The sequence below is a fragment of the Desmodus rotundus genome, chromosome 6 (assembly GCF_022682495.2).
Source record: "Desmodus rotundus isolate HL8 chromosome 6, HLdesRot8A.1, whole genome shotgun sequence".
Classification (NCBI taxonomy): Eukaryota; Metazoa; Chordata; class Mammalia; order Chiroptera; family Phyllostomidae; genus Desmodus; species Desmodus rotundus.
The window spans coordinates 133,262,478-133,284,250 of NC_071392.1; the positions used below are offsets into that span (position 1 = coordinate 133,262,478).

The 21,773-nt window shown below is 36.8% G+C and overlaps 1 protein-coding gene across 4 annotated transcripts in view; it reads right to left on the reverse strand.

The window, feature by feature from the left end:
• The window catches only part of RALGAPA2 (Ral GTPase activating protein catalytic subunit alpha 2), a 374,904-nt gene that overhangs the window by 296,276 nt on the left and 56,855 nt on the right, over nt 1-21,773 (reverse strand). For all 4 annotated transcript variants that reach the window (XR_006655322.3, XR_006655321.3, XM_024559518.4 and 1 more), the window contains exon 4: nt 2,430-2,487. Coding sequence is in view for 2 of the 4 variants with exons in the window: in XM_024559518.4 (XP_024415286.1) it covers nt 2,430-2,487 (58 nt within the window). In the remaining 2 variants the exon portion in view is untranslated. The remainder of the gene's footprint in view (nt 1-2,429; nt 2,488-21,773) is intronic.

Here is a 21,773-nt window from a genome sequence, read left to right on the forward strand (position 1 = left end):
ACTGAATTCAGCAATATGTTAAAAAGATTATACAAAATGACCAAAGGAGATTTATTCCCAAGATGCAAAGATGCTTCAATATCTGCAGATCAATTAATATGATATGCTACATCTGATCATATCAGTAGATACAGAAAAAGCATTTGACAAATCCAGCACCCATTTATAAAAAAAAAACTCTCAACAAAGTAAGAATAGAGGAAACATACCTCAACATAATAAAGACCATATATGACAAACCTACAGCTAACATCAGACTCAGTGGGGAAAAACTAAAAGCATTTCCCTTAAGATCAGGAATAAGATGGGGATGTTCATTTTTATGAACTTTTTGGCAAACCTGATACATACTACATAAATTAGGTAAACAACACATTCCGCAAATCCATTCCAGGAGTCAACTATTCCTGGTAAAATGTTATTAAATAGGGTAAAAAGATACTTGTACCAACAATTTTAACAGTAACCATGTGGTACTAGGCAGAATTAAAGTAACACTAAACACTGCTTACTAGATGCACAAAGTTTCACAACACATTTGGCAAATTAATTCCCACACATAGTTCTAATAAATTTATTCATGCTGAGGATAGCCTACTAGTCTTCAGACACTTTCACCTACTATCCAAAGAAAATGAGTATGGTTTTCATACAAATGACATAAAATTTAAGGATTACATCTAACAAAGATAAAAAATACATGTAGTTATTTCTCATTATCATCCATTCCTACTATATCATGAAGCATAACAAATCCCCATGAAGTCTCTTTATACTTAGCATTTGATTTTGTTTATTTTTACTTTAATTTAAATACAAAAGGTCAAAGCATCAATTAGCAGAAAGGCTATCAACAACTACCTAAAATTTAAAAAACTTTATACCTGTGTTTGAAAGATTTAAAAATGAGGCATTATCATTTATGATTTAATCACTCAGTTCAACAGATGTATTTACTATATATACTTTACTTTCTATACATTAATAACATATAACTTTAAATAATTCAGTTTATGTTAAGAGTCAGTTATATTCTTCATATAAATAACCCCAAATTAAAATTAACATTCTGAATTTTGAAATATCCACTGAATGTGCCCTATTCTTTCAGGTTCCATGTCTTTTACATACTGATTTTTCACCCAAAAAGTCCTTTCCACACTTTTCACACTCATCTTTCAAGGCTCAAATTAAAATTACCACTCTTGAAGTGTTCCTCAATTCCTCTGAATAGAATTATTCAACTTTTCTTGTTTGCTACCATTACATTTCTTTCACTGTGACAGTTATACTGTAATAATTTTTTTCTCATCCAATCCCCCACTAGATAATTGGTTTATACAAGGATAGTGATATAGTCTCTGACTTTGCCCCATAACTTTGCATACAAATGTCTCTCCCTCAATAAATATATGAATGAATGAATAAACAGTTAAGATTCCATTATAAGGCCATGCTGTCCTCAAATACAATCATCTAATAAGGAAAAATTATAGAAAATGTCAGTCTTCTAAGACTAAAGGACTAAACCAGAAACTCTTTAAACAGAAGGCAGAACCACAAATTACCATATTTTGGCATGTATAATGCACACCAACATTTTTGGCCCAAACTTACAGGAAAAAAATCTTTTGTTTTAATTTTTAATACAATTTTTTATTTATTTATATTTAGATACATGTTTTTTGTATTATAAAGGAATTTTAGCGCTAATTTTTTAATATATTATGGTACAAGAAATTTTATATAGCTAATAATTACAAAACACAAGAACAGATACAAGGTATTTCAGGTACTACCCACGTATAATGCATATCCTTATTTGTCCCTTGAAAATTTAGGCAAAAAAGTGAGCATTATACACAGCAAAATACGGCACTCCAATTGTGCTGTAAATATTACTTTGAGTTGAAATGCTGTCCAATGTCAAGAGTTGGACAGAAAGGGCAGCCATGGTAACTTGCTTTAGTTCAAATTCCTTCTTGCTGCCATATCCTACAGCATTCAAACAAGGATTTTAAGTCAATGATTAAAGCTTGAAGAACAAGATACTTTTATAAGTAAAAATATAAAATTACTTAAGAAAAATTCTGAGATCATATTTCTCCAAATCTTTTGCACAGGAATCCCTGGTGCTCTGGTTAAAAATGAAGACTGTAATTTGGTATGTCTGGCTGAGAACTGAAATTCTGCATTTTTAATAAGCTCTCTGTTGAGGATGCTGCTGCTGGTCTACAAACCACATTTTAGTACAGACAAATATTATATTTCCTCCAAACTCCAGGCTGGTCTTGTCTCAGTTTCAACTAGCATACCTTGTTAATATTTCTTGCTATAACCTATCTTGATGGTGTTAATTATATAAAACATTACTGAAAATTCAATTAGAAGAAATCTATGTTACTTGAAAAATATTTATTTGTTCTTACCTATACTCTGGTAATGCCATCGAAAGAAAATGCGTTCAGGTAGAAACTGCAGTATTTTCTAGAAAACAAACAAAAAATCGTAAGAAAATAAACTATAAATGACATTACACATTTTCATGATAGGTCCATAGTACTTGCCATATATGTTTCAGAAAATAAAAAATTATGTGCAATAACATAAATACTGTATTTTGTCCTGTGCCCCTATGGGGCAGTTTCTTTTACTTGCACCATGCAAGCTTCCCTGAATGTTTTAAAGAGATTCCTGACCCATGTTTAATTCCCCACTAATGAAAAACAAAAACAAAAAAAATGAAATGAAAATTTTATCTTAATTAAATCACTGCCATTGCTTAAATATTAAAAGAATAATTTCTCAAATGTCACGTTGTCCAGGCTTCTTGTTTTTCCCCTTTCACTTCCCATTTCCATTATAATCATTGTTAGTCTCTGGACAAGAAACAGAGTTGGAAAGAAAGATAACTAAAGAGGATGAGACCATAAACAATTCTGTGGATTGTTTATGAAATGAAACTAGTAGCAAACATTTCTTGAAATTAATAACAGCTAAACATAAGTTTTAGGACTATAGTTATGAATCCCCCCATTGGAACATACAATAAAGAACAAATTTACAATACACAACAATATTTGGCTAATAAAAACAGCCCCCCACCAGGGGGAAAAAAAAAACAACCAATGAGGGTGACACTTTTTTCGCTCTAGAACAAGTTTTGGCAAATTATCCTTGGGTATTATGATTCCTTCTACTTTATTTGCAACTACCTTTTTCTTTAAAAAAGTAGAAATCCAAAACTAGACAAAATATATTTCTTGGTATTGATAATACTTTACTATTTTACTATGAAAATCTTCCATCTAGGTTTATCTAGCCCAGAGATTTTCAACCTTTTTCATCTTATGGCACACACAAACTAATTACTAAAATTCTGCAGTATACCAAAAAATATATTTTTGTCGATCTAAAAAAAATAGGAATAATTTTGATTATGTTGTGTTGGCTGTTGTCATTTTGTTTTTATTTGAAAACCTATGGGAAAAGGGATCAGTGTCCCTAACTAGTCAGGTATGGCATGTTTTAAAAATTCTTGTGGTACACATGTTGAAAAATCACTGATCTACACCTAATATTCTAACATTTTGAAAGATTAAGGTAAATATTTTGTATTCAGATCTCCTGATAACTGTATTTCTAGGCAGCTAATAAACTCTCTTCTGCATTCAAGTCACCTTGGGTTTGGTTTGCTTTAGTTCTGTCTTAACTTTCTAACTGGGTCAGTAACAATACACATGTATTTACTTAATTTGTTCTCACTTGACAATAAAGGGATATGTAAGAGCTTCTGGGAAGAGCTTCCAGCCAAGATGGAGGTGTAGGTAGACACATTGTGCCTCCTTGCACAACCAAAAGGACAACAATAATTTAAAAACAAAAAATAACCAGAACTGACAGAAAATCGAACTGTATGGAAGTCCGACGATCAAGGAGATAAAGAAGAAACATTCATCCAGACCGGTAGGTGGGGTGGAGAGGACTCGCAGAAAGGCTGCGGCTGGCGGACCCAGTGAGGTGGGGGATTGTAGAACAGGGCAGGCCAGGCTGCAGCTAGCAGACCCCACAAGGTGGGGGGTGGCAGACCCTGTGGCCCCACATTCCCACATAGATAAACCGGGAGGAACTTTGGGGGAGCAAAGCAGACTGCGCAACCCAGGGCTCCAGCCCAGGGAAATAAAGCCTCAAACCTCTGATTGAAAACACCCGTGGAGGTTGAGGCAGCAGCAGGAGAAACTCCCAGCCTCACAGGAGAGTTTGTTGGAGAGACCCACTGGGGCCTATAGCGTGAACAAGCCCAACCACTCGAGAATCAGCACCAGAGGGGCCCAAATGGATTGTGGGTAGCAGAGAGAGTGACTGAAATCCGGCTGAGAGTGGAGCAAGCACCATTGCTCCCTCTCGGCCCCTCCCGCACATACAGCATCACAGCGCATCAACCAGCGCTACCCCGCCCCGGTGAACACCTAAGGCTCCACCCCTTTGCCTAACATGCACACTGAAACAAAAACAAACAAACAAAAAAAGGCCCAAATGAAAGAACAGATCAGAGCTCCAGAAATAATACAACTAAGCAACAAGAGATAGCCAACCTATCAGATGCACAGTTCAAAACATTGGTAATCAGGATGCTCACAGAATTGGTTGAATTTGGTCACAAATTAGATGAAAAAATTAAGGCTATGCTAAGAAACAAAGGAAAATGTACAGGGAACCAATAGTGATGCGAAGGAAACTGGGACTCATATCAACGGTGTGGACCAGAAGGAAGAAACAAACATCCAACCAGAAAAGAATGAATAAACAAGAATTCAAAAAAATGAGGAGAGGCTTAGGAACCTCCAGGACATCTTGAAACATTCCAACATCCGAATTATAGGGGTGCCAGAAAGAGAAGAGGAAATTTGAACAAATAATGAAGGAGAACTTTCCCAATCTGCAAAGGAAATACACTTCCAGGAAGTCCAGGAAGCTCAGAGAGTCCCGAAGAAGCTGAACCCGAGGAACACACCAAGGCACATCATAATTACATTACCTAGAATCTTAGAAGCAGCAAGAAATAAGGACACAGTTACCTACAAAGGAGTTCCCATAAGACTGTCCGCTGATTTCTCAAAAGAGACCTCACAGGCAAGAAGGGTCTGGAAAGTATTCCAAGTCATGAAAGGCAAGGACCTACATCCAAGATTATTGTATCCAGCAAAGCTATCATTTAGAATGGAAGGGCAGATAAAGTGCTTCTCAGATAAGGTCAAGTTAAAGGAGTTCATCATCACCCAGCCCTTATTATATGAAATGTTAAAGGGATTTATCTAAGAAAAAGGAAGATAAAAAATATGAACAGCAAAAATGACAGCAAACTCACAGATATTAACAACCACACCTAAAACAAAAGCAAAAGCAAACTAAGCAAACAACTAGAACAGGAACAGAACCACAGAAATGGAGATCACATGAAGGGTTATCATCAGGGGAGTGGGGGGGGGGGGAGAGAGGGGAAAGGTACAGGGAATAAGTAGCATAAATGATAGGTAGAAAATGATAGGGGGAGGGTAAGAATAGTATAGGAAAGGTAGAAGCCAAAGAACTTATATGTATGACCCATGGACATGAACTATAGGGGGGGAATGTGGGAGGGAGGGGATGGGCAGAATGGAGTGAAGTGAGTCGGGGGGGAATGGGACAACTGTAATAGCATAATCAACAAATATATTTTTTAAAGAGGGGGGGAAAAAGAACTTCTGGGAAAAGGCAAAACAAGTAAACTTCCATCAAACATGACTTTAAATGGCACAAACATTTCCCTCATTCTGGATACTTCTTCACCCATAGCCTTGCACTGAAGGGATAACCTGACCATCCAGATCTCACTACAATGTCACCTCCTCACAAAGGCCTTTTAAAATTCTGTCAAGAGAGGCCTCCATCCCATAACACCCCACTGGTGCTTTCTGCATCACGTGTTCTATCTTCATGGTTGTCAGCCCTAGGGAAAGGATCTTGGTTCACTCATTTCAAAGCAATATTCCCTCCAATAGAGTATAAGCCCCATGAAAGCAATAATATCTTCATCTTGTTCCCTGATACATCCCCAGCACCTACAGCAGGACTAGCACACAGTATGTGCCCAATAAATACTCATTAAAGGGATTTTTGAAAGCTTTTAATTTGTGAAATTGTGAATTTTATAGGTAAGCCTGATCTTTGCTATGGCCCTATGTTCACATTAACTAAAATATACTTTGTCTTTCCTTAAATGTAATTGCCTAACAATACTTACATTAAAATATGTGGGCATAGCTTAACCCTTAGTAAAGAAAACTCGAACAAAAAAAATTTCAAAAAAACTAATTTTTCAAGAGTTGATAAATAGGGTGAGACCTGGGCGGGTTGCCTGCCCAGCAGCTGCTTGCTGGCAGACACCGAATCAGGGTCCCTGGGCTGGGGTTCGAGTCTCAAGTCTGTGGGATGTGGGCGAAGCAGGCAGGCCACATTACGCTGCGGAAAGTCCAGGTTTGGGAAGGATGAGAGGACTAGGCCTGGTTTGGGGAATAGGGATGCGGAGAAGCCGAGGTTGAGCTCCATTGAACGTTTCAGAAGCCGGCCAAGGCGCTGCCTGGATGGCGAGCCCCGGGCCTAGCCCAGGAGGCCTGACAAGGTAAAACCTGTGTTCTCACGCAGTGCGCATGCTCGGATAACCACCCTGTGGGTACGCCTGTATATGCGTGTTTTCTAAATGGGAAAGTGTAAAAAGATTCCTTAAAATGACACTGCCAAATAATGGGTTTAAAAGTGGTTTTTAAAAGTTCTTTTGGCTCGTAATATTGAACTCTAAATAAAGTTGCTGGGGGCGGGGGGGGGGAAGAGTTGACAAATATAAGTGCTAAAATATAAATGTATTTAGTGACATTATTTATTACAAAGTCTTCAAGCTACACATCTACACAGATAACAATGCTGTACAAACTATATAAAAGATTATTTGATTATATATTAAAAGCAGTACATAGCTGATCACATGCTGAAAATCACTAAAGGTAATGCTGTCCTACATTTCCTTTGCAGACTTCCCATAGAACATGTTGATTTGTTATCTTTTAAAACTCTTCTCTAAATGTGTATCTTATTTTACTATGTGATAATGCTAACATACACTCACACACACAGACACGTACATTGTGGTATGCATATGTATCAAATCCCATTTAATGAAAAATACCTAAATACTAGATACCAAACTTGACATCTGAAATAAAATAAATGTGAATGAAATACTTAGCTTTTACTTCTAAGGGTTTCATGATTAGTGAGCAAGAGAGACAGTAAAGGAATTACTTAGTTATTCTTTATAAAATGCCCACTCTCCAGGTTCTGTGTTTCTATCATGTTTGAAACTGATAGAACTGGGTTGGCCAAAAAGATCATTTGTTTTTTTCCATAAGATGGCTCTACTACTGCTTAGTTGTCTTTAACTTCATTCGAAACAATTTTGTTAGACTGTATTGTGACAGCTGTCATATCAGCGTGCATTTAAAAAAAAAACTTATCAAAATTGGTGAATTTGTGTAGCAATTTTAATATTGAACATGGAAGAAAACACACAACATTTTCAGCATATTATGTTTTATTATTTCAAGAAAGGTAAAAACACAACTGAAACACAAAAAAAGATCTGTGCAGTGTGTGGACAAGGTGCTGTATTGATCAAACATGTCAAAAGTGGTTTGCGATATTTTCTTGCTGGATGATGCTACATAGTCTAGTTGACCAGTTGAAATTGACAGCAATCAAACTGAGGCATTGAGATCAATAAAGTTACTGGTGAAAATGAAAAATGTGTATTTTATTTTACAGAAAAAACTAAACAGACTTCTTGGCCAACCCAGTATCATTAAGGAGAGGGGGGAAAAAAAACCTGACACAAGTTTGTCTGAGGTGCTACAGAGGTGAGGGGGGAAAGTATGTCATCTCAGTAAGGGCATCATAAAATGCTTCCTGAAAAAGAAGACACTTGAGCTAAAATGTACAGGATTAAGTTAACCTAGTGGAGAACAGAAACAGAAGGAAGAGCATATGTGAATGCCAAGAGGCAAAGACAGTTTGGTGCCTTAAAGAAATGGCAGCAGCAAGAGGGTCCGCTTGACTGGTAGATGGGCAAGGATGGGAAGAGATGGGACTGGAGAGGCAGAAGAGGCAGGTGAGGCTGTGGTTAACGTTCTCATAGAGCAGTGTACAGTACCTGATCAGGTTCCAGTTGTAGGTGAATTTAAGATGACTGAGAAGAGAAGCAGAGATGTCCACAAAGAAGAAATGGTAGTATTTCAGACGAGGAATGAAATGGCCTGGACCAAGGTCAGCAAGGTAAAGAGGAAAGCATACGATCGTGATAGTAAGGAGGTAAAATTGTGAGGATGGGCAGGTAGAGTTGTGGTAAATGGAGGACTCAAGAATGACTCCCTAATGGCTTAGTGGATGGCAATACTTATCTAAGATATCAAATCCAGAAGGAACCCCAGAACTGAAGTATGTCTAGTTTAGTTCTGGACATCCTAGAATTTGAGGTGTCAATTATCTTAGTGGAGATGATCTTCTAGGCAATTGAACATATCAGTCTGGAACGCAGGAGCAGGAATTAGATGATAACAGGATATAGGGAGCAACTGAAGATGTGTGTACATGCAATCCCTCTGGGAGAGAACTTAAAATGAGAAGATGAGAAGAAACCCCAGAGGCAGTGTACTGGAGTTCCCCTAAGAAGGTAAGGATAAAGGAGGTAGAGCAGAAGCTAAAGACAATGTGCACAGGTCAAAGAAGAAACTCTTGATGTGTCAAGTGTTGGTATGTTTATTTGTTTTAAAGATTAGAAATGGTAATGTCTATGTTATATGCACAAGTAGTTAAAAGAAGTTAAAGACACTGGCAAATGTTAGAAAATTGATGCCATGTAACAAAGTGACTTCAATATTAAATCAGGGTGCTCAATGTTAACTGTTGCTCAGAGAACATTTGTCAGCCAGACACCAAATGCCAGGAAGGAAAGATCCATCTATAAATTGTGTAGAGGAAAGTGGCCCTTTGAGGAGGGAAAAAAAACAAAATAGGTTTTCACCTTACAATATACACATGCTAACATGAATTTTACATGGATAACACACAAAGGAACTAAATGCAAAAACTGCATTATGTTTTCAGTTCTACTACACTAAAAAGGAATCAGAAGTTGGAGCGTCATCCCAGATACCAAAAGGTTGTGGGTTCGATCACCAGTCAGGGGTTATATGGGAGGCAACTGATTAGTGTTTCTTTCACATAAATGTTTCTCTCATTCTCTCCTCCCCCCACCCCACTCCTTCTCTCTCTAAGATCAATAAGCATACTCTCTTGTGAGGATTTTTTTAAAAAAACAGTTTTCTAGAGAATACTTTAATAACCCACACGAGCATTGCCCTAGCTAGAGAATGTAAACCTAATCTGTCCCCATGAGGTATAGAAGATGACATAGACAGTCATAAGAATCCAGAGAGCTATCTAGAGATTATGAGAAAACACAAGCAAAGAGGTTAGTACAAGAAAACTGATGACTGTGGAACTGAGGAAAGTATGAGGGTCTCAGCAGTCAGGTTGCTGCCAGACCAAACAAGCAATTCTATGGGCAATGTGGAGATGGACTAGGAGGTCCCCAGACTAAAGACAGATAGATGGCCTCCACTTTCACCTAAGTTTTATGATTCTTTAACTCATACTTTCTCTTTAGTAAAAAACTTACTATAGAGGCAAGTTCAATATGATTGATAAAAAATGAATAATTGTTGCAGGTTAAGTTCTCTGGGAAACAGACACTGCAGTGGAGTTAGGCGTGCTAATGATTTACTGGGGAGTAGCATCTGTGAAAGAGAAATGAGAAAGCAGGATTGGGCAAGGAGCCTCAGGCCGCCACACAGAGCTGACAAATGTCTGCCAGCCTTACGAGAACTCTGGAGCAAAGATGGGATGTTAGAGGAGCCCCAAGTGCCTGAAAATGGCAAAACCCTGTACCATCACCTCACTCAGTCATTGGCTGGTGACCATGATAAGAGGCTCACCATGGCTGGAAAGCTGAAGGCTCCCAGTTAATCCATTCCTTGAAGCTGGACAGCAAATTTTTTCTTGAAGGGAGATGTAAGTAACACACCTCTATTTGTGCCACAATAAAGTTCAAATGATTAATTAGAATAGTCTAATCATATTAAGAGGCTGTAGAATTAGAAGAATCAAGGACATAATCTCTGCTGACAATATTTATCATCAGTTGGCTGCTGCCCCACATTGATGGAAGCCTGGGTCCACTGAATCCTTCCTACACTTTTTTTGCCTCCTTCCTGAGCAAATGGTACACAACAGAGACCAGTGTCCTATTTTCTCACACATATTCCTCCAAGGGGAGTTGGCACATCAGCTACATTACAGGGACATCTTCTGATCCCATCTTGCCACTTAATTTAAAAATGTCTTATAGAAGACACTGAGAAAATTAGAGATTTGGGATAGATCTTATCTTGGACTAGATGAATGCCTGGTGTGCCCACTGTTGTTCAGATCTTTACGTTAGTCAGGAAACCAATTTGGCACTGAATCATGCTTATCAGTTTCCCAAACTACTTATCTGCTTTCTTGGTTTAGGTTTCTTTTCTTAGTATGCAACAAAGAAAAACTTTTTTTTTTAATAAACAGGAAAATAAAGAATATGCAGGATGATGTGTATCTAGATGCTTGGATACTGTCAGTTAGACACAAATAGTCTCTAACTTGTTATGTCAGGCCTATCTGGATAAAAGTGTTCAGATTTACAAAGTGCATGGACTTTAAAGACATTCAGCAAATAAACTCAGTAATGTTTAGACATGAAATACCATGCCCAAGGTTAGAGCTACTAAAGAGTATAACCAAACAGACAGAAACTTACACAACAACAAGGCTGAAACATCATCCACAGTGAAATTTCTCTTTGTACCCAAATATTACACGGGCCAATATTATATACTAAAGTTTGTAAGGTCAACTAAAAATAAAGACCCACACAATCATCTGTGTCTAAATGATAAGCCTGTCCCTTGAAAGTCCCAGATGAAGCCTATCTTTCCTGAGGCCAATACAATATGGCATTTGTACTGCAGCCGCTATTCTAAGCTACACTACTATGAATGCATACAAACTATTGACTTCTTATCTGTAGTTTCACTGAAGAGTAAAATAAAAAAAAATTCAGCAAAGCCACACAGTGTGAATAAATACTACTCTTCTGAAAAACATATGGCTCGGTTTAATGCTCAGTGCTCAGCTACATCTATATGGTAATCCATTATAGCACATCAGAAATCGAAATTAGGTATTACTAACTGATCAGCACAACAGGGAATCTGTCATTCTTTTAACTGATTATCCATAGTTCCTTTTTCTTCAGAACCTACGGCATGACCATGAATAATGTGAAATGTAAGCTGGAGTTTATACAAAATGCTATGGTATACTTTAAAATTGCTGATCCTCATTAAATTTGTGTGGGAAACTTTTTTTTCAAATTACTACCAAATGATTGCAATATGTCCCAGGACATTCACACTTGATTTCTATTCCACTTAGAAATGGAAGACAGTGAAGAAAGAGGAAAATATTACATACTAATTCATATAAGGTATACTAAAACAATGACCAACTACACCTGGAGGGCAAGGAGAGAAACTCTCCCTGAAACTAGCTGTATGACACAAGGGACCTAGGTAAAGAAAATGTTGACTAGGGAGAAAAGAAAAAGTTTGGTTTTAAAGAACAGAAGTCTTACTTACCTTTCAAGTTATAAATGTTCAGAAAACTTATGACGAGAACTACACAGTTAGGTTTAAAAGAAACATCCTGTGGATGCCTGTGCTACAAGGATGGTCTCAGAAGGCCCCATGTGAGCAGGAGCCCAGGGGCATGAACACCTCCATGTAGACTTATGGAGGGGGCAAGTTACTCTTCAGCTGTCTTGGGCCTGGCCACTCATTTCTTATTAAAAATGACTCAACTTCCTGACATGGACGAGATATTTTCATTAAACTTTTTGAATGTCAACACTTGTTTGGGACCTTATAGTTTAAGAGAAATAGAGCTAAAATAAGGAACTACATAATCTCAAACATAAGATGACTACATTTTTATCTTTAAAAAAATGCTTTTCTTCTTATAACTATCTAATCACTAGCTATGTTGTTACTGAATAAGGACAGCCCCGCTCCATCTTCACATATACTTTTCAGTCTTTATGACCAAACTCAAACATCATTTTTTGAGAAAGGCCCAATTCAACTGTAACTCTCACCAAATCCCTGTCCAGCTAGATGGCTACAGGGCCCACTCCACCATTAGATGCTGGATTCCTTGAGAAAAGAGACCACACATTAGCCATCTTGTAACACCAATGTCAAAAATAGTGCCTGGCACATAATACTTCCTAATAGGCACTCCATGCACAAACAGACAAGTGAAAATGACAAAAAGGAAAACCACGGGAATTATTATTTTAGCTTACACACATAGGAAGACACAAGGAAATGTACAAACTTAAGGAAGGTACTCATACTCAAACATGATAGAAACACAGAACCTGGAGAGTGGGCATTTTATAAAGATAACTAAGAATGAAGCTTTCAAACACTGCAGTAAATCTAATATTTGCTTAGATCACCATTCAAAAGGCCATACTTTCCTTGGCTAACAAGAACATGAATAAAATTATTTCAAAAGAGACACAACATACAAGGCAAAGACATCTAAAGGAAATATGGAATATAATAAAAAGGGAAAAGCATTTAATTTCTCCCTCCTGCATTTTAAAAATCAACCCATATTATAAAGTTAAAGAAACCTCATTAAGAAATGGAAACCAGGAAAGGGTAAAGGACCGCAACTACACCCAAAACACTTAGAAGATTTACTGCTTAAAGCACGAATGAAACTGCAAAGACATATGAGGGGCTGGGGTGACCCCCTCTCATGAAAGCAGAACACACTTAGAATATGCAGCAAAGGAGAAAACTCTCCTAAAGGAGAATGGAAATTCATTCTTCCAAAATAGATTTGCTTAAAAAACAAAAGAAACAGGGTAATTTTTTTAGAATTTCTGATTCATGTTCCACTGAAACTTTTTAAGACCTAGGAAAATAAAGGAAGCAGATACAAAAATAAGTAACATTATAAAAAATAAATATTACATGGAAATAAAACACATGGAAAGCATGAGTCCTCTGCAGAGTCCTCCCATTGTAACCCTGGGATGAAACACTGCACATTACACAGGACCTCACTACAACTGCAGAGAAAAATGTCTAGATGTAGCAAATTTAAAGTTGTAAATTCAAATACAATTAAAAATCCAACACAAATCTAAAAAGAAAAACTAGTATCCACAAAGGAACAAAAATCATGCTGACCACGGCCTTTCTCTGCAACATTCAGCTCCAGAAGACAATGTTGTCAGCGACTCCTTATAGGCCAAGTTGATTAGAATGGGCACCAGAATATAGACACCTATGGAGATCAGCAGTCCTAAAGTACACCAGGGCATACATAAGAATCTAGTATATGATAAATAGCTAGACTAAATTACACTAACTTTGAAAAACAAACAAATTCAGAGTTTTGAGGGGAAAAAAGATTATGGTTTGAAAATTACATAACTAGCTATATATGTTTATAGCTAAAGGAAAGATACTCTAGAGCTGGAAATGTACCAGCCACATACTTCCCTTACTAAACATACTAAGTGATTCATATTCCAGCAAACATAGAGATTAATTAATTAAAAATCCAAAAATAAGGGGTATAAATACTGTGACAGCAAACTATATTTATACCATTGGAGTCAATATGATTATAAAATAGAGTAAATCCTCAAAATTATTAACATAAGAGAAATAACATCCTAAAAATATAATAAAATAACCTGGATATAAAATGCTTAAAGAGGTAGGTGAGAAAAGTGAGAAGTACAAAAGATACATGGGGTTAAAGGAAAAGTATGGGGATATAATCGAATACTGCTTTATTCTTGATAAGGATAATTAGAAAAAAAAGGTTCAAATAGTATTTTGTTAACACAAAGATAGTTACTGGAATGACAGAAAATAGACACTATATTTTCCCAATTACAAAGTATATTCCATAATGTGAAAGTCAGTAAACTCTCCCCCAAGAAACACATGTAAAAGAAAAAAACAAAAATGTTAGTTATCACATAAAAAGAGTAATGCAAATATGAATGTAAATATAAACAGTTTAAATTTACCAATAAGACCAAGTCAACCAGAACTGGCTTTCAAATACAGAAAGATTAACAATAAAATACAGAAAAAGATGTATCAGGTACATGTGGGCACAAAAGCACAACAACACGGCATCAGTATCAGATGAAAGACTTTAAAGGGAGACAGGTATCATTTCAAAAAGAATTAATATGTAATTTACAGTTTAGCTATTCATACTCAGAAACCTTTATGCAACCAATAACAGCATGCAGATAAAATAATAAAATACACGAAAATAAAAGAAATACAGACACAGGAGAAAATACATTTATAATGGAAGATTTTAATGATCTATTTTAACATATAAAACAAGCCAAAAGTACAATACAACAGAGCTAAATATAGTAAGACTGATTTAATAGATATATATAGAGAGAGAAATAGCACTTCAAAGATCCTAAAAGTCATAAAACTTTTACTAAAAGTTATTTTCCGAAGCCATGTGAATAAAACCCTCAAAGGGGGAATATCACAGGTCATAAGCAAACTCAACACATTAGAAGTCCACCACTGAGTTTAAACTAAAATTTCTCAACTACTTGAGGAATTTTAAAATACTCTCTTAAGTGACACTCAAGTTCAGAAAAAAATGTTATAATTATAAACTAAACAATACCAACAATGTAACTGCTATATAATAAAAATTAGTCAAAGCTAAAAAAAAAGGCAAATTTGTAACTTTAATTTTCTATAATGCTAGAATAAAAAAACCTAAATTTTAAACTCAAAAAGTTGAATAAAGGTGATTTTTAAAAATAAATAAAAATAGAATCAATACAATTTTGGTATCAATGAAATCATCTCCAAGCACTGCAAATCAATAAGCTATAGACAGAAATTTTAATTGGTAGTAAGTAGTATAAGTAATTAAAACAAATATCCTCTGAACTAACTATTTACTTGATTCATTAAGAAATATTCTAAGTGCCCCTTTTGTACCAGGTACCATGTAGTTCTAAAAGCTATAGCCCTAAGGGGAAAAGCATCAGCAATGTCAGTGCACGCAAGGGAGTACAAGGGAGTACAGACAAGGCACGCTTCTAAAGGGAGACTACCCAAGGCAAAAACATACGATGGGGTAAAGACAGTCTATTCAATAAATAGTGTTGGAAAAATTGGATACATGCAAAAAAATTGAACTAGATCAGCTTATTACACCATACGAAAGAATAAACTTGAAATGAATAAAGACTTAAATGTAAAATTCAAAACCATTAAACTCCTAGAAGAAAATACAGGCAGTAAACTCTGACATTTCTCTCAGCAATTTTTGTTTCCGATGTATCTCCTTCTTAGACAAGAGAAACAAAAGAAAAAAATAAGCAAATGGAATCAAGATAAAAAGCTTTTGCACAAGAAAGAAAACCATCAACTAAAGGAAAAAACACCCTACTGAATGGGGGAAGTTATTCACCGATGGTACATCCAATAAGGCGGTTAATAACCAAAATTTACTGGGTTAGTAGCCAAAAAGTTCATTTGGTTTTCCTGTAAGCTGGCTCTAGTAGCACTTAGTTTTTCATTTCACTTGAAACAATTGTGTTAGACTGTATTGTGACAGATGTCATATCAGCATCCATTTAAGAATACTTACAAAACTTGGTGAATTTTTGTGTAGCCATTTTAATATTGAAGATAGAAGAAAACACACAACATTTTTGGCATATTATGCTTTATTATTTCAAGAAAGTTGGGGTGGGGGAATGGTGGGGGGAAATACAGACAACTGTAACTGAACAACAATAAAGTAATTAAAAAAAGAAAGCTAAAAATGCAACTGAAATGCAAAAGATTTGTGCAGTGTATGGACAAGGTGCTGTGACTGATGGAACTTATCAAAAGTGGTTTGCAAAGTTACGTGCTAGAGATTTTTTGCTGGACAATTCTCCATGGTCAGGTAGACCAGTTGAAGTTGGCAGTGATCAAATTGAGATATTGAGAACAATCAACATTATACCACAATGGGAGACAGCCAACACACTCAAAATATCCAAATCAATAGTTACTGATAAAAATGAAAAATGTCTTTTTTTTTTTTTACAGAAACAAACTTTTTGCCAACCCAATATAAAGAGCACATATCACTCAACACCAAAAAACAAACAAACAAAAAAAACAAAATCAATTCAATTAAAAAATAAAGGATCTGAATTAACACTCCTTCAAAGAGGACATAGAGATGGCCAGGAGACATATGAAAAGATGCTCAACATCATGAATCATCAGAGAAATAAATGTTAATTAAAACCATAATAAATTCAAAAAAGGTTAAACTCATCCCATCAATTAAAGGACAAGTAAATGCAGTACTCTCATCCTCCCACAATCACATCAAACTTACAACTAAACTACAGAACCACCATCATTCAGAACTGCCTGAAATGTAGATGAACAGAAGTCCAGCTAGAATATAAAGAATATAAATATATTTATATAGACTAGAAATGTATATAAAAATAGAATATAAATATAACTAAGAATATAAAGAAGCCACATCAAGACTGATTGGAGGGCCAGAGATGCAGTACAGGCTGGTGCCACATCCATGTGTGGCAGTTAAAAATTAGGAGGGATATATCTGCTGCAGAGGTCCCCCACCTCGGAGCCAGGTGTCCCAGCCCCACACCAGGAACACAGGCTCAGTGTTTCAGTGCCATGAAGAGACATCCCCATGACTTCTGGCTGTGAAAGTGAGCAGGATTATGCCTGAGAGATAGAGGGCTCTCTTAAGTCCCAAGCATTCCTCTTAAAGGGCCTGTGCTCAGACATTGACTCAGACTCACTGGCTTTCAGCTCCAGCACTGGGGCAGCAGCTCAAAAAGCACCAGGGACATACAGTGAGAAACTGAATTGTCTGGTGGGACGACAGCTGGAGGGGCAACTTTCTCCCAGACATAAGTACTAGCATAAGCTATTGTTCCATTCCAGAGCCCTCCGCCTGCAGGCACAAGCCCATGCCATATCTGAGTCTCCACCACTTGGATAACACTATTCACCCAGCCCTGGTGATTCCCTGAGACCCTGCCTCAACCAACTTGCAGGCCCACCCAAGCCATTTCTAGTGGCTTTTCCATATAAACGAACTGCCTTGGCTCATACTGGGGACTTTCCTAACATTTCCCAAAGGTCCACAAACCCCCCAAACAAGCAACATCTGGCCTCAGCATGCCCTATACTTCTTGCTAAGTGGCCCCAGGCCCAGCACTAGTGGCAGCAGCCTCTGTTCACAGATTAGCCTCTCCTGGGCACCTCCAAGCACAGTACAAGTAGCACCTACCTGCAGATGGCTCTGTGACTCATGCTGGTGGCACCAGGGCAGGGCATACGCAGTGGCTGATCTCAGCCTGATCCTTCCAGGAGGACCCAGAGCTAGCCTACCTGGTGAACAGCCTCAAACTATGTCAGAGCACCACCCAACCACCCCTATAAGCAACACACTTAAGGGACAGACTCATCATGTATCAGAGCCTTGCTAAAGTGATTCCTGCTCTATGGGGTCAGCCTTTACACAGCAGCTCCTCCACTGCAGTCATGGACAGTCCTCAAAGCCTATTGGCCTGGGGGTAAATACCTCCCACTGATGTGTTAATAGCAATCAAGGCTCAGCTACAACAATAGTGTACACAAAGCCCACAAGGGGGGCACAAGGGAGCACCCAGCTTGATGACTGCAGAGGCTGTGGCACTGGGCCCTACAGTTATGCCTACTATATAGGACCACTCTACTAAGCCCAGGAGATGTAGCAGCTCTATTTAATGCACAGAAACAAACACAAGGAGACAGCCAAAATAAGGAGACAAAGAAACATGTCACAAATAAAAGATGAGAAAAAAACTCCAGAAACAGAACTAAATAAAATGGAGACAAGCAATCCATCAGATGCAGAATTCAAAACACTGGTTATAAGGATATTCAGTGAACTAAGGGGAAAAGCAGATGAACTTAGAACTTCAACAAAGAAATGGTAAACATAAAAATGGAGATAGAAAACAAAAATGATCCAGTCAGCAACAAAGAATACAACCACTGAAATGAAGACTACATTTGAGGAAATCAACAGTAGAGCAGGTGAAGCCAGGAATCAAAAAAACAATTTGGAAGATAAGAAAGCAGAAAACACCCAATCAGAACAGCAAAAAGAAATGAATTTAAAAGAAAATGAGTATAGTTAAAGGAGTCACTGGAACAACTTAAAGTTTGCCAACATTTGCATCATGGATGAGCCACAAAGAATGGGAAGACAGAACAAGAAATTGAAAACCTATTTGAAACCAATAATGACAGAAAACTTCTTTAACCTGGTGGAAGAAATAGACATTCAAGTCCAGGAAGCGCAGTCTCAAACAAGATGTACGAAAAAATGTCCCACACCAAGAAACATCATAATTAAAAGGCCAAAGACTAAAGACAAAAAGAGACTTAAAAGCAGCAACAGAAAAAATGTTAGTTACCTACAATGGAGCTCCTGTAAGATTGTCAGCTGATTTCTCAACACAAACTTTGCAGGCTAGAAGGGACTGCCACAAAATACTCAGCCTGATGAAAACCAAAAACCTACAACTGCCCAGCAAAGCTATCATTTAGAATTGAAGGACATATAGAGAGATTCCCAGAAAACAAAAAGCTAAAGGAGTTCATTACCACTAAAACAGTATTACATGAAATGTTAAACGGTCTTCTTTAAGAAAAAGAAGAAAAAGAGATAAAAAATTAAATAAGAAATGTCAATAACCACATATCTATCAACAATTACTTTAAATGTAAATGGATTAAATGTTCTAATCAAAAGACATACAGTGGCTAAATGGATAACAAAACAAGACCCTTACATATATACACTATCTATAAGAGACTCACTTCAGAGAGAAAAGCACACATGGACTACAAGTAAAGGGATGGAAAAGGATGTTTCATGAAAATGGAAACAAAGAAAAAAAAGCTGAGGTAGCAATGCTTATACAAGATGAAACAGGCTTTGAAACAAAGGCTCTAACAAGAGATAATGAAGGACCCAGCAATTCAACTTCTGGGTATTTATCTGAAGAACCCACAAGACTAAATCAAAAAGACATGCACCTATATGTTCACTGCAGCATTATTTACAATAGCTAAGATATGGAAGCTACCTACACGTCCATCCATAAAAGAATGGATAAAGAAGTGGTGCATATATACAGTGAAATATAGCTGAACCATAAAAAAAAAAAAGAATGAAATCTTGCCATCTGTAACAATATGGATGGACATACAGGGTATTGTGCTGAGTGAAATAAGTTAGAGAAAGACATATACAAGTATGATTTCACTTATATGTGGAATTTAAAGAACAAAATAAACAAACAAAACAGAAACAGCAAACCGAGGATTTCCTGATGGTTAGAAAAGATGAAGGAATTAAGAAGTACAAATTGGTAGTTACAAAACAGTCACAGGATGTAATGTACAGAATAAGAAATATAGTCAATAATATTATAATAACTATGTATGGTGCCAGGTGGGTACTAGAATTATCGGAGGAATTACTTCATAAATTATGTAACTGTCTAACCACCATGCCATACTAATATAAAATAATATTGAAACTAACATAAAATAATATTGAGTGTCAAAAAGAGAATGTTTACAAAAAAAGCCAATAAGATCTGTTCAATTCACTCTGTTGAATTTTGCTCTCTAATTTTTAAATTGTTCAAATTAGAAAATTTTTAAAAATAAAAATAAAAACACCTGAAACTAACATAGAACAATATTGAATGTAAACTATAATTTAAAATGTAAAATAAATATTTTAAACTATAAAAATAAAAACACCTGAAACTAATATAAAATACTGAATATAAACTGTAATTGAAAAAATTAATTAAAAATAAATAATAAAAATAAAAACTGTATGAAAGTGAAGTTCCATTAATTTTTCTATATCACATTATGTCAATTCAGAATGGTTCAAATTTGTATTAAAAATAAACACAACAAAACAAAGAGAAACCACCCTTGAACTAACTCCTAAAGCATACACAGGAGTGAGCCAGGCACAGAAGGGGATGTTAGGCAAAATAAGGAGCTTTGAGGGGTAGGAGTGGGGGAAAACCTGCTGCTTTATCTGGTGACTTTCAAAAGGTTGCCAGATGGGGCAGAAATAAGATGGGTGACAAGGGATGGATTGGGAGGCATAGGTAACAGGAAGAACCTTGAAAACCTTGCTGGGGACTTTGACCTGTTCTAAAGGCCATGGGAATCAGAATTACATTGTACAAAGATCACTCCAAGTAGGTGAGGGAGACAGAAAGGGCAGAAGATCACAGAACAAAAGACTAATTAACAGATATTCCAGTAGGGGGAAAAAACTGAGACTCTGACTAAGTCTAACAAGAGAGTAAGGCAATAGGCAGAATAATGTATCCAAGTGCACCTGCATGAGATGTACAGAACCTGGGAGTGGAGAAAAACACTTTCAATAGAGATCAACATAAATAGACAGATGCAAGTAGAAAACCATTTTTATTAGATACTAAAAAAAACTTTGAAGCATATATACTTGAGAGATTATAAGAGGTTATTTTTCTCACTTTGTTTAAATTAAGATCATGCAAAGGTCTAATCTCTTTAAAGAAAATCAAGTTGTACCAGAGACTCTTTCTTTACTTTTTTTTTAATCCTCACTGGATGATATGTTTATTGATTTTTAGACAGGGGGTGGTGGAAGGAGAGAGACAGAAACATCAATGTAAGAGAGAAACATCACTGGTTGCCTCCCATACACATCCTGACTGAGGTTTGAACTCTCAACCACTAGTTGCCTCCCAACACATCCCGACTGAGGAATCAAACCCGTAACCTTTTGGTATATGGGATGATGCTCCAACCGAGCCACCCATCCAGGCTCTGTGTTTACTTGTAATGAGAGAACATCCAAAGACCTGACATATAATTCTATCCACAATACACTGTTTTGCCCTGAATAAAGCACTCACTAGAACAGATTCAAGGGGAGTCTTCTTTTCACATAAGGATCTTACATGGGAGATCTGTCACAACCAAATCTGTCATACTCTTCATTTCATGGAAGCTTCCATTTTCTGGCTAAAAACTACATTTTTCAGATCTCTTCAACTTTAGTACCAGTACAACGAGTTGGCTGCCTTTCCTGTGCTATTTCTCTCTCTCTCTCTCTCTCTCTCTCTCTCTCCCCCCACTCTCTCTCTCTCTCTCTCTCACACACACACACACACACACAAATTCACTTCCAGGGAGCTTCTAGGTTAACTGATGAGTAGAAATCACAAAAGCCCTGTGAGATGCCACCACACGGTTCCCGCCATCCTAAAAACTTGCAGGATTTAAATTCTCACTTCAACACAATTAGGAAGTATCACCGTCTGCAATCATCTCAGGACTGGACACTCCTCCAAGTTCACTCAATAAATGCCCAAGGTCTGCAGGAGCAGC